Source organism: Camelus bactrianus, chromosome 22 (genome assembly GCF_048773025.1).
Source record: "Camelus bactrianus isolate YW-2024 breed Bactrian camel chromosome 22, ASM4877302v1, whole genome shotgun sequence".
Classification (NCBI taxonomy): Eukaryota; Metazoa; Chordata; class Mammalia; order Artiodactyla; family Camelidae; genus Camelus; species Camelus bactrianus.
In genome coordinates, this window is record NC_133560.1 from 28837337 (window position 1) to 28853989 (window position 16653).

The window sequence follows — 16653 nt, forward strand, 5'->3', positions numbered from 1 at the left end:
GAACCTTGCAGCTGAAATAGCTGCTCCCTGCCATCCCTGTGTGGCCATAGGTGGCAGGTCTGTTAACCTTGGGCCTCGCCTCCTCATCTGTGAAATGGGTTCGATAACCTCGGCCTCCCAGAGGCTGTGAGGGGCAAATAAGTTCTCACAGGAAAAGCATTTAGCACACGGGGTGGCCCTGAGGCTCGTGGGGCTGCCTCCCCCGGGGCAGCTGAAGGTGAGACAAGACACTCCTGTGGAGGTGGGAGTGAGGAGATGGAGTGCACCCACCTTCTGCCTCAGACACCCTGAAACAGTCGGACTGGAGGCTGACACCCCAGGTTGCTCATGCATCACTTTGTCATCACATACCAGGCCCTGGGCTGGGGTCCGGGAGCACAGTGAGGAGCCAGACAGACCCTCTCCCTGCCCTCACTGCCCAGGAGGAAGAAGTAACCAGGCAGCCAGGATCCGGGGTGGCATGAGGGGGTGGGGGCAGCAGGGTCTGTCCCAGGCAGTGCCAGTGCCCCAAGCCCGGAAGGAGTGGGGCCTGTGAGGCTGTAGGGGCAACACGGCCCCAGAGTCCAGGCTTTGGGGACAGTGTGATCAGGATGGATTCATCAAGGCAAGGGGGGAGGAGGGGAGACCTCTGGGCGGTTTGATGGATTCCTAGGTAATGCGCTTCTAGGACCTGCAGCAGGTTCCACACCGGTCCCATGAGCCCTCGGGGCTCATCCGAGAGCTGTGGGGCTGCCAGAGCCCTCGCTTCACGGTCAGGGGCAAGACCTGCTCCCCTATCACCATCCAGCCAAGGGCCTGGACATCAGCTCAGCCGGGTCTCTCTGGGTGATTCTTTGGGTATGGCCCTTGGCTCCAGCATGCTGCTGCCCCTCTCGGGGGATTATACCCCCCAAAGTGGTGGAAGGACCCAGGACACACTTGGCAAAGCCTGGGGGAGGCCGTCCTGCGGCAAGCGTGTCCTGTCCCCAGTGGGTCCTGTCGGTAGAGTGAAAGTGGCTCAGGTGGAGGGCGCCAAATGTTTCTGAGATTTGAAGCCCCAGCCGCTCTGTGGAGATGGGTCCCTTGCACGGCGCTGGGTTTGGGGGATGCAGCAGAGCGGCTCGTGCTCTTCCTTTTAGAGACCTTAGCTTGCCATAGCCTCACAAAGACCTCAAGAGGTCTGCAGTCTTCACCCAGTTTTCAAGGGTCAGGGAGGCTGTCATTTGCCCTGAATTACACAGCAAGTTGGCCATGGAGGGGGGATTCGAACCCAGGTCCATCAGCCCCAGGACACGACCTCGTCCCTCTCTGCAACGTCCAAGGGTGGTGGGGACTGAGGCAGGGCCCCAAGGGCAGGTGCCCTGAGCTAGAAAGGGAAAGGGCTTGGAGTGGAGCAGATGAGGGTCCCTCGGTGCCACCAGCATTGCTTTCTCTGTCCACCCAGATCTACCCCAACGAGAGACACAGTATCCGCTGCCCGGAGTCCGGCGAGCACTATGAAGTCACACTGCTGCACTTTCTACAAGAATACCTCTGAGCCCCTGCGGGCTGGCACTTTCGGGGGGCCTGCACAGTCAGAGCACAAGTGGCGTCACTGCTGCCACCACGGGGGGCACGAGGCGGGGGGGGGGGGTGTTGCCAAGTGGCCCCAGGCCCCGCGCGGCGCCGCCTCCCCCTGCCCCGCTGGACCGCCCGCCCTGGGAGCCGCCGCCTTCGCCCCAGCGCCTTTTATCAGTTTTGGTTTTTTGGGTTTTTTTTAAACGCTCCTGAGTTTTTTGCCTGCCGCTTCTAGGTTGTCAGGTTGGAGAAATGAGGCAGACATCCGTGAGTCACTTCCTCAAGCCATCCCTCCTCTCACCGTTGTCAGGGAGCAGGAGTCCTCAATTCCACTGGGCATGGAGGCCAGAGGAGACCCGGAGGAGCCGGGCCTTTGCCCCGGGGCCCGACCAGCCCGCCCTGGCCACTGGCTCAGAAGCATGTGACTGCCTTTCCTCCCCCGCCCGTCCACTTCATATTTGTGTTTTGTTTTGAGGGTGGGGGCCGTTTTTCTTAACTATTTAAAAGACAGAAAGCAACGGGTGCCTAAATCTAGAGTGAGGGCCCGCCGCCGGGTCACGGGGCTCAGCCCAGCCAGCGCCGGAAGCCTGCAGCGGGCGGCGCGCCCAGCAGGCCGCGAGGGCGCGCAAGGAGGCGGGGCCGCCCTCTGGCCCCGCCTCCCCCCCGTCCCTCCACCCCGCCCCGCTTTCAGGCCGGTTCTGAAACGCGCCCGGCTCGGCCCTCTGCTGGTCAGCGGCTGCTGCCCCCCTCCCCAGCCCAGCCATCTGGCCACGTTTCCGCCTGGCCTGCACAGACCGGGGTTCTGGGGGTGGGAGTGGAACCTTCTCCGCCTCAGGGTTATCCTTACCCCTACCTTTTCCTCCCTGCCAAGAGTTCTGCCAGGGGCGGGTTTAAAAAAAAAAGAAAAAAAAGAAAAAAAAAAAAAACCCACCAGAGACGAACCACCTCTACATATTACGGAAAGAAAATATTTTTGTCGATTCCTATTCTTTTATAATTATGCGTGTAAGTAGTAGACTCATTAAACGATTCCAGATGGAAGCGTTGCCACCCGCCTGAGGTTCCTCTAAACCCTGGGGCTGGGGCTGGGGCTGGGGACTCCCTGAGTGGGCGGGGGTCCAGGGAGCGACTGGGCCCTAGCAGTCTGCAGGCAGCGGTGCCGCGCCAGCCCAAGGGGAGGAGCGCCCCGTGGCACCGGAAGGCGCCCCGCCCCTCGCCTGAGGCCCCACCCACTTGCTGCTGAAGGGCGTCAAGGACAGCCCCAGAAGTCACAAGGCGACCGGTGCGTGCCACGTAGGGACCCCGCCCCGGCTGTCGTGGGTGGCCTGGCCCTTACTTCGTTTTGCACTTCGCCGTGTCCAGAGGTTTGACTCGGTCTCAGGATCAGGACACATGGACCAGGGAGGGCAGGCCGTGTCTCTCCATGTTTGTCCTAACAGCTGAGAGACCTAGGAGACTGGCATTCATGGTACTTGAGTTTATAACAGCAGGATGGCCTCGCCTGTGCCATCACCCTCTCCATCTTAAAGAAAACAAGCTTCAGTGCAAAAGGCTGCATAGAGGAAAAACACGCCCTCCCTTCCTAGAGGTAGCTCCTCCCCAGTCTATTTAATCCTTGCCTTCTGCTCTGCCCTGTGAATGTGCCAGAATTTATTTTGCCAGGCACCTATCAAGGGATAACATAGGTTATTCTGGGCTTTGCGTATAAATCAGGAGTCAACAGACTTTCTCTGCAAAGGGCCAGATAGTGAACCTAAAGATTCAGGCTTTGCGAGCCAGGCAGTCTCTGCTGCAGCTGCTCAAGCCCAGCCCTTGCAGTTCAAAAGCAGCCACAGGTGAAATGTAAATGAGTGGGCGTGGCTGTGTGCCAATAAAACTTTACTTACAAAACAACGCAGCTGGCCAGACTTGGTTCACAGGCTGTAACTGGCCAACCCCTGGTGTCAATGATCCTGCAACAAATAGCCTTGTTTGGGGCAGATGTTTGAGTTTATAGGGTTTATCAAAAGGCATTTTGCTTTTAATTTTGAAGACTATTGCCAAATTGCCTTCTAAAAAGAACACCTCAATGTACAGACCTCTTGGCAAAGTGTGCCGGTTCCTCCATTCCTTCAGTACTACCTGTTATTTTTACCAGTCTTAGGAGTGAAACATGGCATCTCACATTTCTTTCATGTGTGCAAATATGTTCATGCTTCAAGACACTTGTTAACTAGTAATCATTTGCCCATCTTTCTCTTGATCAATTGGCTTCATTGACTTACAGATGCTATATATGAAGGAAACCAGTCTCTCATCATACATGTTGCATACACTGGCCTCACTGATTCATAGACACTCTTTATATATGAAGGAAATCGGTCCATGGTCATATATGTTGGAAATTGAATGGTGTTGCTGATTTTAAAATGTCTACAGGTAGGAAACTCAGCAAATGCATGTTTAAAACGATCTCAGAAACAAGACATCTTTCCTGCAATCTGCTGTGAAATAACGTGGGGAGGGAACTAAGCACAAATCACAGAATGACAAAAACTGGTGAGAAAGGGGGCATTGGGGTTGCCCTGGGAGGCTTGGCAGCTGTCAACCTGCAATCAGCTCAAGCCGGAACTTTTCACCGGGACTTACTACCCCTGCCTTGCTCAGTCAGTACTCTGGGAAGGGACAAGGGGGATGGATGAGGGGCAGCTATAAGAGGACAAGTGTCTGCTGGAAGCAGGTCTTGGTCTTGGAGGTGGCAGGTTAACTGGCCTTTGTTTCCTCCAGGTTGATACAGGACCACGTGTTTCCCCAGTACTGGTGGGGCTCCTGTCTGCAGGAGGGTCCAGGCGCTGTTTCACATTGTCTGTATTCAGGCTCGAGTCCTTACCTCCTCCCTAACTGGCAAGAACCTGTAAGCGATGGACATAAAACCCTGTCATAGTGTTTGCAGATATCTTCTCAGTATGTCACTTGCCTTTCAAACATGTTTATGGTGGGTTTTTTTTTTTTAACTATAGACGCATAGGAGTTGCAAAAACAGTACAGAGTCCTGCATACCTTTCACCCAGCTTACATTTTACCTCACCCTAGTCCACTGTCAGACCGGGAAATGGATGTGAATACAAGGTAATTAACTAGACCTAATTCGGGGTTTATCAGCTTTCACACGCACTCGTTTGTGTGTGTGTAGTTCTACTCCACTTTGTGACCTGTACAGATTCCTGTAAGCGCCACCACAGTCCAAATACAGAGCTGTTTATTCCCCACAAAGGAGCTCCTTCATGCCCTCCCTTTACGTCCACACCCACCCTGTTTACCTTGTCCTGACCATGGAGAGAGAAGTCGTTTTAGTATCTGTGTTATCAAATCTTTGCCCTTTAGGACTGCTAGGCTTCATGTCATGATTGGGAAAGCAGGGATCTTTGGAATGATTTTTTTTTCTTTTAATCCCTTCGGTGTGGATTTTGTTTGTTTGGAGGCAAAAAGGAAAAAGGAGAAACAAGAGGCTTGGGACTCAGTCTTTCTGAAAAGAAAACACACACACACACACACACACACACACACATATCCCTCTTGAGTAGGAGACTCAAACCATTCACAACTGAAGTACACGTGTTAGCAACAGCGCTTGGACATTAATCGAATCCTTCAGTGACAGGCTGAAGATCAAACACAGCAGTGAGGATATGGTGACATCAATGTAACTGTACTGTGTAAAACACAGGACTGTGGTCCTCCAATTTGGAGCCAATTCCTAATGGAGCCAGTTGCAAGGAGGAAGACATTTTTCAACAGAAGCAGGTACCCCAATTTAGGACAGGCTACCACAGTAGAAAGTCATGAATTCTAGAGTTAGGGTTATCTGCAGGATCATCAGCCTCCTACACGACCCTTGTGACCTCCCTGAAGTTAACGTTCATTCTGTGTTGGGGGGTAGGGAGATTTGAGCTCCTCAGCGAGCACAATAGAGCTCAGCTTAGGGGTGACCTGTGGTGTTTTCTCTGCGTTCTGTTCTTTCAAGTTAGGAAAGACTGGGAAAGCCGGCTTCATTCTAGACACTCCAGACCTGGCCACTGGTGTTTTCTTGAAATTTTAAGCAATTTGTGACAGGAAGGAAGGAAAGAAAAAGCAAGCAAGCAAGAAAGAAAGAAAGGAAGGAAGGAAGGGAGAGAGAGATAGAGAGAAAGAAGGAAAGAAGGAAGAAAGAAAAAAGAAAAAAAAAGAAAGAAAGGGAAAGAAAAAGAGAGAAAGGGAGGGAGGAAGAAAAGATAGAAAAAAAGGATTTTCTTCTGTAGTTGAAAACCTGAGATTTCTTCATTGGCATTTAATGCCAGTAACAGCTAGACTCCAGAGTTCTATTTTGTAGGAACTTTACCTAAATTCTCTCAGTTCATCCTCCTGACAATTTCTTGAGGTAAGGATTATTATTATTATTATTAATGAAGTAATTTTAGACTTACAGAAAAGCAGCAGAAACAGTGGAGTTTGCTAATGCCCTTCACGTAACTTCCCCATGTAACGGAAATGACAGGCCAGCCAAGAAACAAGCACCACTCGGAGGGTTGGAGTACTCAGATGTATTACGCCGGCGGGCTCAGAGGGGCTTCTGCTCCGAAGCTCTGAGCACCTCCAAGACGTGTACATGAGGTTTTATAGGGTTAATTACAAGTATGGGCTATTAGCCAATAAGGCTCAAACAACAGAAAGTAAGGAATCAGTACACTGAAGCTTATCAATTCGGAAAAGATCACGTTACTGACACTTGTTGAGCTTGGATTTACCAGTTAGCTTGTTAGCCCAGTAAACTGACACTAAACTTCAGATTTACGAGTTAGCCCGGCAGAACTTATATCAGTAAACCGACACTTATCACACTTAGATTTGTGACTTAGCTTGTTAGCCCATCTGGGCTTTTCCTTCACACCCTCATGTGAACATCTTAAGTCACTACGGTAACAAGCCAGGAAATTAATATCAATACAATCCTATTATCTAATATACAGACCTTATTTGGATTTCACTCTTTCTCCCTCTAACATTGTCTTTCTGGTCCAGGATTGCTATGGACTGAAGATTTGTGTGCCTGACACCCACAAAGCCCAGCAAATTCATGTTGAACCCCAGCGCCCAGTGTGATAGTATGAGGAGGCGGGGCCTTTGGGAGGTGATTAGGCCACCAGGGTGCAGCCCTCGTGAATGGGATTAGTGCTCTTATACAGGGACCCCAGAGAGCTCCCTCACTCCTTCTATAATTTAAGGACACAGCAAGAAGAGGTATCTGTGAACCAGGAAGTGGGCTCTCACCAGACACCAATTCTGTCAGAGGCTTGACCTTGAACTTCCAGCCCCTGGGACTGTGAGAAATAAATATGTATTGTTTAAGCCACCGTGTCTGTGGGACTTTGTTGTAACAGCCCAGACTAAGGCAAGGATCCTATTCAAGATCCCGTGTTGCCTTTTGATGTCTTGGTCTCCTCACTCTGTGATGGTTTCTCAGCCGTTGTCTTTCATGACACTTTTGAAGAGTGCTGCCAGTTAGCTTGGTAGACTGTCCCTCAAGTGGGGTTTGTCTGATACTTGCTTTGATTAGATTAAGGACATGCATTTTGGACAGGAACTCCGCGGAGGTGCCACTGAGAGTGTCCTCAGCATCCCGTCAGGGGCTCCATGATGCCAGCCTCATTTTCAGCGACGTTGACTTTGAATATTGAGCTAAAGATGCTGTCTCCACTGTAAAATTACTATTTTTATCTGTGTAACCAATATGTACCTTGGCGGACATCCTTTGCGACAATGCAAATACCCGTTTGTCACCACACTTTTCCCCTACCAATTTCTAGCAACAATCCACGAATCTTGGCAGCAGCCATCATGAGGCCTTCGCCCAAGGGTGCCTACATGTGTTTATCTGTGATTAGTAATCTTTTATTTCCTTCATTCCTTGCACATGTACTCATTTGGAAGCGCTGAAGGGTCAGGCACTCGTCTAGTGAGGGACGACTGCACCCTTAGCCCAGAAACGGGTTCCAATGCCACCCAACCCAGGCCCCTCCCTGGTCTCCCAAGCCCCGCCCCCAGGATGGCGGCCCCGAGGGCGGGGGCACGCGGGCGCTGCGAGTCACGTGCCCGCGCCGCCGCCGACGTGGCCTCCAGCGAGCGCCCCGCGTGTCCCTCACGGCGCCCCGTCCGCCGTCCCTTGCCCGCGAACCTGCTCCCAAGATGGCGGCGCCCAGCGGAAGTAGGCAAGGCGGCGGCGCGAGCTTGTGGGCCGCGCTGCTCCTGGCGGCTGTGGCGCTGAGGCCGGCGGGGGCGGTGTCCGAGCCCACGACGGTGGCGTTTGACGTGCGGCCCGGCGGCGTCGTGCACTCCTTCTCCCACAGCGTGGGCCCTGGGGTAGGTGCCTCAGCCGCCCCCGAGACGTGTGAGCTAGTGTCCGCCGAGGCGGGGTGGGGTGAGGGGGTGCTGCGGGCCGCTGGGGCGGGCCCGGAGGAGGGGGCGCGGGCCGGGATGGCCAAGTCGTCACTGAGGCAGGGCTGGGCTAACCGCAGGGCGGCCTCCCGGGGGCTGGCGACTTTGAGGGAGCTGGATGACGAGCCTCTGCCCCTGTCCCTTCTCGCTCGCCCAGCGTGCCCAAGCAGCTCCACCCCAGACCCAGGTGGGTCCCCGGCTGTTGGAGGGGAGAGGGGAGCTGGAGGCTGAGGAGCATATGCTTCCAGGCCCTGCAGAAGCTCGTCCCGCTGCAACTCTGACCAGGGAGGAAGTGGACAGGTGTTGCCCTTTCCTTCCATTGCACAAGTCCCGCATCTTTCATTGAAATGTGAGGCCAGGTCCTCCTTACCTGGAGGCAGCAGGCATGGGTCTAGTGTAGTGTTTCCCTAGCTAGTTGGAGAAGTTGCTTCCTCTCCCGCTCTCCTTTCCCTCCTCTGTAACAATGGTATCCGTAGTCATTATTTGTTGAGCACTTCCTTATATCCGGGTGTTGTGCCAAATTCTTTATATGTTAGACTCATTTAACAGATGAAGAAACAGAGGCTCAGAAAGGTTTGTGCTTGTCCAAGGCCCACAGCGGAGCAGAGATGGGCCCCCAGGTGTCCCCGCTTCCAATGTTCATGTTCCTGGATGGGTGGGTGTTGGAGGGGATGTGACCTCCCCCTTCCTGTTTATCCCCCAGAAGCCACGTGGGTTGTTTGTCCTGAACCAGGAGCTCACAAGTAGGGAGGCAGGTGGGGGAGTTCCAGGTCTGCACACACTGGCAGGCTTTGCAGGGCTGGCCTCCAGAGACATCGGCCAGAGGAGTCTGGCTCCACCTCCTTCCCCTTAGTGCAGGTACTCAAAAGCAGGATCTTCTTCATCTTGACTCTGGATCTCAGAAGTACATCCTCATTCCCTGTGCTTTAAGCACTAAGGCTTATCTCCTACCAAGACCTTCTTTTCCTTCCATTCTCTAGGACAAATACACCTGTGCATTCACCTATGCATCTCAAGGAGGGACCAATGAGGTAAGTTGTTCAAAATTCCATGTAGCTTAATACAGCAGTGTCCATTGTCATACAGAAGTGCTCTCAAGGGGACACTGGACATATGACTATTCTTGCCTGACCGATAAAAGCGCTTAAGTTAAATAGTGATGGCAGATTCCACTCGTAATTCCACAGAGTGTGCAAACGTTTGGACAGAAGGAGGGACGTGAGACGTGAACCTGCCACTCCCACGAGCCTCCATTCTGTGCTGAGTAACAAATTATCACAGACTGAGCGGCTTACAGCAACACCGTTTATTTCATGGTTCTGGAGGTCAGAAGTCCCAATCGGCTCAGCTGGATGCTTCATAAAGCTGAGATCAAGGTGTCACCCGCGCTGGGCTCTCATCTGCAGGCTCTGGGGCGAACCGTCTTCTAGTCTCATTCAAGTTGTTGGTGGAATTCAGTTCCTTTTGGTGTGGACCTGGGGTCCCTGTTTCCCTGCTGACTGGTTCCTCCAGCTGGTGGCAGAAGAGGAAGGAAGAGAGACAGAGCACGAGGTGGTGCAGCACTGCTGGCTCTGTGGGCCCACGTGGCAGGGACGGCGTGTAGCCTCTAGGAGCTGAGAGGGGCCCTGGCTGGCAGCAATCCTACAACTGCCAGGAACCGAATTCTGCCACAGCCACGTGAGTTGGAAGAGGACCCCCAGCTCCAGACGAGAAGGCAGTCTGGCTGGCACTTTGATTTAGCTGGTGAGTCTGAGCAAAGGACCCAGCCCCTTCGTACCCAACTTCTGACCTACAGAACTGTGAGCCAATGAATGGGTGTTGCTTTTAAGCTACTATGTTTGTGGTAATTTATTACACAGTGTGGTGAGTGGAATGAGGCCCCCGCAAAAAAGATATGTGATTCCACTCAAGTGACATCTTGCAAAGGCAGCAACTATGGGGACAGATCAGATCAGTGGTTACCAGGAATTTGCCAGAAGAGACTGACTCCAGAGGGATGGGGGAAATATAATTGGGGAGAGAACTGATCTGTGTCCTGATTCAGTGATAGATACACAGCTGTGTGCATTTGTCAGAACTCGCAGAACAGAGTGCTGACGTGGGTGCATTTAACCATCTGTGACTCATGTCATAATAAAAAATAACAGTGGTCACCGTGGACCTGTCGTCTGTTATTACACACGGGTGCTTATATTCCTGATCCCCAGCCTCACTGAGAAGGTCACAGAGGCTCGGGCTGAACAGGCTGCCCCACAACACACACTCGTGTGAGTGTCTGATGCCAGACCCTGAGCCTTACCAAGGACACCCACTGTCCACCCCGCCCCGTGGCCTTGAGACTGTTGTCAAGTTCATATAACAGGACCACTCAGAGGGATGCTAACCCTATTGCTGAGGAACTCTTGGTTGTCATTTTGTTTGTTTTCATAATCTTTTGAAAATGTTTCAGTATTTGCCTCATTTTCGTGATCCTTTTAAGAGCTATGGGAAAACTTCCCAGATACATTTTACAGCACAAACCTGTTTCCCAGTGCTTAGAGGCCTTGGAGCTCTGGGAAGGTGTTTTTAAATAGAAAATGAAGATGTTGGGCGGGTTGGCCTGGAGCCGCCCCTGCTGTGCGCGCCCCGCCATGAGCGCCTCCCCCGCCCGTGTAATTGGCTCCCCACTTCGTGCTGCGGGCAGAAGGCTTCGAAGTGGCCATTTACTCCCATTATAATTAACATTAAGATGGCCTTGTTTTTATTAATGAAAAAGCTCTGCCATTTAACTAGATTACCAGTCATCGGAGTCCATCACTACTCTTGGGAGAGGACTGGACACTCATTTTACCAGCAAAGTGCAAAAACGCTGCAGGCCACCAGACCTCGTGTTTGGCTGGGTTTTTGGAGGCCCTGAAAGTGAGAATACGCTGGTAGTGGTGTGTTTTGGAACCACTTTAAAATATTACTTTCTGAAAATTTAATTATTTTAAAAAGCTCACACACACCATTCAAAAAGAAAAAAACATAAAAAGCTCTCCGCTGCCTTCACCTGTCCGGGGCCCACCCATGTCCAGCGTACAACCACGGTTACGAACAACCTTGTGTCTCCCCCAAGGACTGCGCTGCGCTGGTACAAGCAGCCTGGGTGTGCTGACTTTCCTCCTTTTATTTTCGTCTTTATCTGTCTCAGTAGACTTCATTGCTTACCGCAGAATTGAGCAGAAGGCACAGAGATTTCCCGCGGCCCCCCATCACCCCCCACCAGGGGGGACATTTGGCAGTTGAACCTACACTGATGTGTTGTCAGCCCAAGTCCACAGCTGACAACAGGGTTTACTCTTGGTGTTGTTAATGCTGTGGCCTTGGATGAAAGTATAATGACAGGCATCCACCATTTTGGTGTCCTTCGGAGCAGCTTCACTGCCCGGAGCAGGGAGGGGACCCTGAGACCAGGCTCCAGACTGGGGGGTGGGCGGGGGACCCAGGGGTTCTGTCACTTGGCGGGACTCGATGGTGAGGCTGTGTGTCCCGGGCTGACCTGTCTGTCCTCTCCCCAGAGGTGGCAGATGAGTCTGGGGACCAGTGAAGACCACCAGCACTTCACCTGCACCATCTGGAGGTGAGCGAGGGTCCCGGGGGTGGGGTCTTTCCCTGGACGAGGTGCCTTTGCTCACGGCTGTGGGCGTTTGCCCCACTGCTCCAGGCAGCACACGGACTGATGGGGCCCTGCATCCTGGGAGGGTGGCAGGTGGGAGAGGGGGTGCCACACTGTGCTGGGAGTTGGGGGCAAGGAGGACTCCCCAGGGGAGCATCTGGACACTGAGGCCAAGAGAGGTTTGAGGGGACTGGGAGGTGGGGTCCAGGCAGGGGCTGCAGCCCTAGGAGAGGGGCCGGGCCCCCAGTCTCTGTCCCCTTCATGTCACCCCCAGTCACGTTCATCCTTCAAGGGCTTTATCTCCTGCTGTGGGGCTGACGCCCTGTCTCCACTGCCTGGAGCCCAGCTTGATGGGCCCAGAAGGGATGAAGGAAGGGGGCGCCTGGCCTTCGGATGGGGAGGAGGGCGACGGAGCTTCATCTGTCCCCCACTCCACCCCCCAGCTCCACGGCCTGGAGTGTGTCACTCTGAGCAGGACTGATTTCTGCAGTGTTTACCCAGTGCCTGACAAACAAGTCCCAGCCGTGCTCTCCCCCTCAGGGCACCAGGGTCAGCCTAGGGGCCAGATCAGGGAACAGGACACAGTCAGAGCCACGATGGCGCCTTTTAATTAAAGGACGTCCTTGCGGCGGCGGCGCACAGCCCGGTCTCCCGCTCGGTGCTTTACACGCAGCAGGTGTTTCAGTGCCTGGTGTTGGGGGGGTTCCCTACCACTGCGGGCCCGGGCGCCCTGCGGCCTCATCAGGCCGCCGCCAGCCCCTTTGAGAGGCAAGGAGCTGGGGCGGGGCACCTAATTACGGGTCGGCAGTCGGGTCTGCATCCCTCTGCCCGTACGTCCCTGTCTCGTGGGGGGCTCTCCAGTGTCAGCCCTCTAGGTGGCCGCAGGCCCGGGCAGCCAGGCCCAGAGCAGGGTCCTCAGCCTCTTAGCTGACCCACCCCCGTGCAGCCCCTAAGGACACGCTCAGCCCCAGACACACCCCCTTCCTAGTTAACCCCTGTACTTCTCACCCTCGTTGCAGCACTGGGAATGTTGTCCACTGGATGAGAAGCATTCAGTGAGTGAATGCGGGGTCCAGTCCTGGCACAGCACGCACCCAGCAGGGGAAAGGGGCTTGTGCGTAGATGAGCAGGAAGAGCACTCCAGCAAAGAGGAGAGAGCAGATTATGTTAAGGGGGCCCTCCAACCTTCCCAGAGACGCCTGGAAGCGGAGGCCCGGAGGAGGGGGCACACACAGCCCTGGGCTGACCCCCTGGCCTGACCTCTCTTTGCAGGCCGCAGGGCAAGTCCTACCTGTACTTCACGCAGTTCAAGGCGGAGGTGCGGGGCGCCGAGATCGAGTATGGTATGGCCTATGTGAGTGTCGCCCGCACGTAGGGGTGGCCACCCAGCCGTCCCACTGTGCATTGGGGATGGCAGGGGGGAGATGGACATTGAGGCCTGGAGACCTGGCGGGTGCAGCAGGAAGTGGACACCCTGGCCTCTCCCCTGTATAGCCCGCCAGTCTCCCACCGGTGCCTCATGCTGGCAAAGCCAACAGGAAGCCAGGGGGCAAGGGGGGTTGGCACTGGAACGGGGGCAGGGACAGTGAGGGCGGAGCTGCGCCCAGGGGGTCAGGCGGCGCGGCTCACTGGTGTCAGGAGGGCCCTGCGACCCTTGGCCCCAGTGATCCGCGGCCCGAGCAGCACTTCCCGCTGCTCCGCAACCCCCGGCCCCCCTGCTTCTGCGTTGAGTCAGAAACAGTTTGAAAACCACTTTACCACCCAAGAAGTAGAACCAGCGGGAGACGGGCGTTAAGAGACTGCCTGTTAGGAACTGGCTTCCGCCACAGGGGCCCCTGGCCAGGCAGGCCCGAGTCTGCAGGACCGGCCGGGTGCTCCAGGCACGTTAGCGCTGCCTTCCTGGGCAGGATTTTGTCCAGGGAAGCCTCAGCTCTGCTCTGAAGGCCCTTCCCCCAAATGAATCAGGCCCACCCAGGTCCCTGAGGATAATCTCTTCTACTTAAAGTCAGCTCAGGATGTCACATCTGCTGAGTTCCCTCCCAGCGACTCCCAGCAGGGGTCTGACTGTATAACTGGGGCCCTGTGTCTGCTCCAGGCTGACAGGTCAGACCGACTATCAGTCACACTGTTGAACTGACTGCTTGCTGAAGTCCCTTCTTACTTTCAAACTCTTATTATTTTAACTGATTTGAGAAAGACACAATTCTGATTTTTTAAAAATTGCATTCAGGAGACTGCCTAACTAGTACCAATTCCATAAATTAACTAAAGAAAAAAACTGAATTAGATTCTTTCCTCCGAGGATTTGCTGGGAAGTCATGAACTTTTAAGCCAGTTGACAGTCTCTTAAGTGGATTAAGCCACTGCTTCTCCTGGATTCACTTTTGTGTGCTGCAAAAAGCATCGCGCAGCTCTTCGGCAAAAGCACACAGCTTTGGTCTCTGTGGTTCTGGGAGGCAAACCGTGTCATATTCCCTCCTGTTCAGAAAAGTTTCCACTTGTTCCCTTTCAGTCAAAAGCTGCTTTTGAAAGAGAGAGTGATGTTCCCCTGAAGAATGAGGAATTTGAAGTGACCAAAACAGCAGGTACGGAGAGGGATGACGGAGATGGAACCCAGGTTTTCAAGCAGGGACAGGGTGAGAGGGGACAGGACCCCTGTGGGAGGGCGATCACGGGGCCCTGTGGTGAGGGAAGGCTGCCTCCCTAAACGGCCTCTGTAAAGGGCCAAATAGTGAATATTTTCGGCTTTGGGGGCAGACAGCCCCCTCTGAAGCAGCTCTCCCTGCCCCCACAGTAAACCGCCAGTCAGTGAATCAGTTGGTGTGGTTGTGTTCTAATAAAACTTTATTTGGTGAACACAGATATGTGAATGTCATGTCACTTTCTCATATCACAGGACACCAGTTTTCCTTTGGTTCTTGCTAAAGCTGTGTAATAATGCAAAACCACCCTTAGCTCATGGGTGGCAGACACGCTTTGCCAATGCCTGGTAGGGAACGGGGAGTGTGAAAGCCCGTCCTCGGTCTGTCCTGGGCTCTGTGACCAGGAACGGCCTTGATGCCTCCAGTGGAGGATGTCAGCACAGCACCGCGGTCAGGACCTTGTGCGTGCGGGTTGGGGGAGGTGGGGGTTACCTCCTGAGGCCCCAAGACCCCAGTGTCCTCTGACCCACATTCAGCTTCAGCCATGGACACAGGGTTGAGCTGAGTCTGGGAGCCCCAAAGGTCTTGAGGGATAGGGGAGAGATGCAGTGAGGAACCCTGTGGCCATGGACGTCACCAGGCACCAAAGTTGAGGGGGTGGTGCCTGGGTCTGGCCCCCAGGTCCTCCTGGCGCAGGGCCTGTTCAGAGTGATCAAGGACAGAGGGGCTGGGTTACTGGCAGACCCTGAGCCCCAGGCGCACAGACAGCGGGGGCAGACAGGGAATCGGGGGCAGGCTGCGGCTTGGGCGGCCAGGTTCCCTGACGCTGCCCAAAGAGCCACAGACAAGTTTGCCAGTGCAAACCTCCAGCCCCCATCGGTCCTCAGCCTGGCACAAAGGACCACGGCTTCTCCCACCTCAGCCTTTCCTGTGGCCTCCCCCTGCCCTCAGGTCAGGCCCACAACCTCCCCACCTTTCTCCTGCCCTGACCTGCTCCCACAGCGGGCCCACCCATCCTGGGAGGATTGCCGAGTCGGGCCGACCAAGCGTTTCTTCTTTTGCAGTGTCCCACAGGCCTGGGACCTTCAAGGCTGAGCTGTCTAAGCTGGTGATCGTGGCCAAGGCGATGCGCAGTGAGCTCTGACCAGGAGCCCTGCTGAGGGCGGCTCTTCCCGTCTCCCCTGAAGAGGCCGGGCCCCAGGAGGGCTCAGAACTGATTTTCTAGGGGGCCTGTTTGTTTTCTGCCTGGGCTGATGTTGCCCTGTTCGGAGGGGCACACAGGGTGGCTGAAACCCCCAGACAGAGTCTGGGGGGCCAGGACCGTTCTCCAGGCTCCCACCTTCCCCGCCCCAGGGGTCATGGCTTTTCTGAAGCCAGCACACGACTCCCCCGGGATCGGCCAAACTCTGAGATGTTCCCAGACAGCCATCCTGCTGCCCTCTGACCCCAAGCCGACTGTTTTCTTATGATTCCCCAGGGGACTTCCTTTCGGACTAGGAGGAAATGAAATGTTCTTTCCTATTTAAATAAATAAGACAGTTAAAAAAACAACCACACAGTCTCAGCATGTGGCGCTGGTGCCTGCCTGGCTTGGGACGGGGGACCCCACTTCCCTTCCCTGCTGGAGACAGGCGAGCTGCGTCACCCCGGCCACATGGAACCTCCAGGCACAACTTCTGCCGGGCGCCAAGGCGGCTGGACCTCGCTGAGCCCATGGGACGGACCTGGCCACACCCCGCAGAGGGGAGCACTCCAGGGCAGGCCTGCTCCTCTGCACCCTGTGGTTGGCTTTGCTTATTTTTTTGAAGCTGGATTGCAGCTCAGTGACTTAAAAAAACACCCACAGGCAAACAAAAGTAAATAAATGAAATCCCCAAATGTCTCAGCCACTCGGGCTGAGCGTCTAACTGCCCACTTGACCGTCAGCCTGGCCTCTTGACTGTGGGGAAAGAAACCGTGTGGCTGTGAAACGGATCCTTGCTAATTAGAATTGCCTTGTTGGGTCGACAGAGGCCTCTCCGTGCCTGTCACTCACCTGGCTCTCCGTAGTGCCACCACCGAGCCGGCGCTACTGTGACCCCCACCGCCGGAGGAGATGCCAGCCGAGGGTGTGGGGCCCTGCCCTAGGCCAGGAGCGGTTCCAGAGGGTGGCGCAAGGGCAGCTGCTCTCAGAACCAGGAACAGCTGAGAGGGTGCGGTTAGCAGCCTCGACGGTCAAGCACACGCGGTCCGCACCACCTCGCGAGGGGTTCCAGACACTTGCACGTCCGCGGAAGGCCCGCTCCACCCAGCACGCCACCTGCAGGGCTCGGCAGGGCCCGGGAGCTGGTTGTCCGGGGCCTCCTACAAAAACCAGGCAGCCAGACAGGTGGAGACGACGGTGCACCC

At 54.8% G+C, this 16653-nt stretch overlaps 2 protein-coding genes across 8 annotated transcripts in view; both read left to right on the forward strand.

Moving 5' to 3' along the window:
* DPP9 (dipeptidyl peptidase 9) overlaps positions 1–2577 on the forward strand; it is a 37791-nt gene extending 35214 nt beyond the window's left edge. For all 7 annotated transcript variants that reach the window (XM_074351043.1, XM_074351042.1, XM_074351038.1 and 4 more), the window contains one exon: positions 1424–2577. In XM_074351043.1, coding sequence (XP_074207144.1) covers positions 1424–1516 — 93 coding nt within the window. In that variant the 3' untranslated portion in view covers positions 1517–2577. The remainder of the gene's footprint in view (positions 1–1423) is intronic.
* A 5074-nt stretch (positions 2578–7651) lies between these two features.
* Positions 7652–15816, forward strand: MYDGF (myeloid derived growth factor). Its single transcript, XM_074351045.1, has 6 exons — positions 7652–7911; positions 8967–9017; positions 11526–11587; positions 12896–12977; positions 14136–14208; positions 15330–15816. Exons 1-6 carry the CDS (start codon positions 7738–7740, stop codon positions 15407–15409), a joined length of 522 nt encoding a protein of 173 aa, XP_074207146.1. The 5' UTR covers positions 7652–7737; the 3' UTR covers positions 15410–15816.
* The last annotated feature ends 837 nt before the right edge of the window (positions 15817–16653 follow it).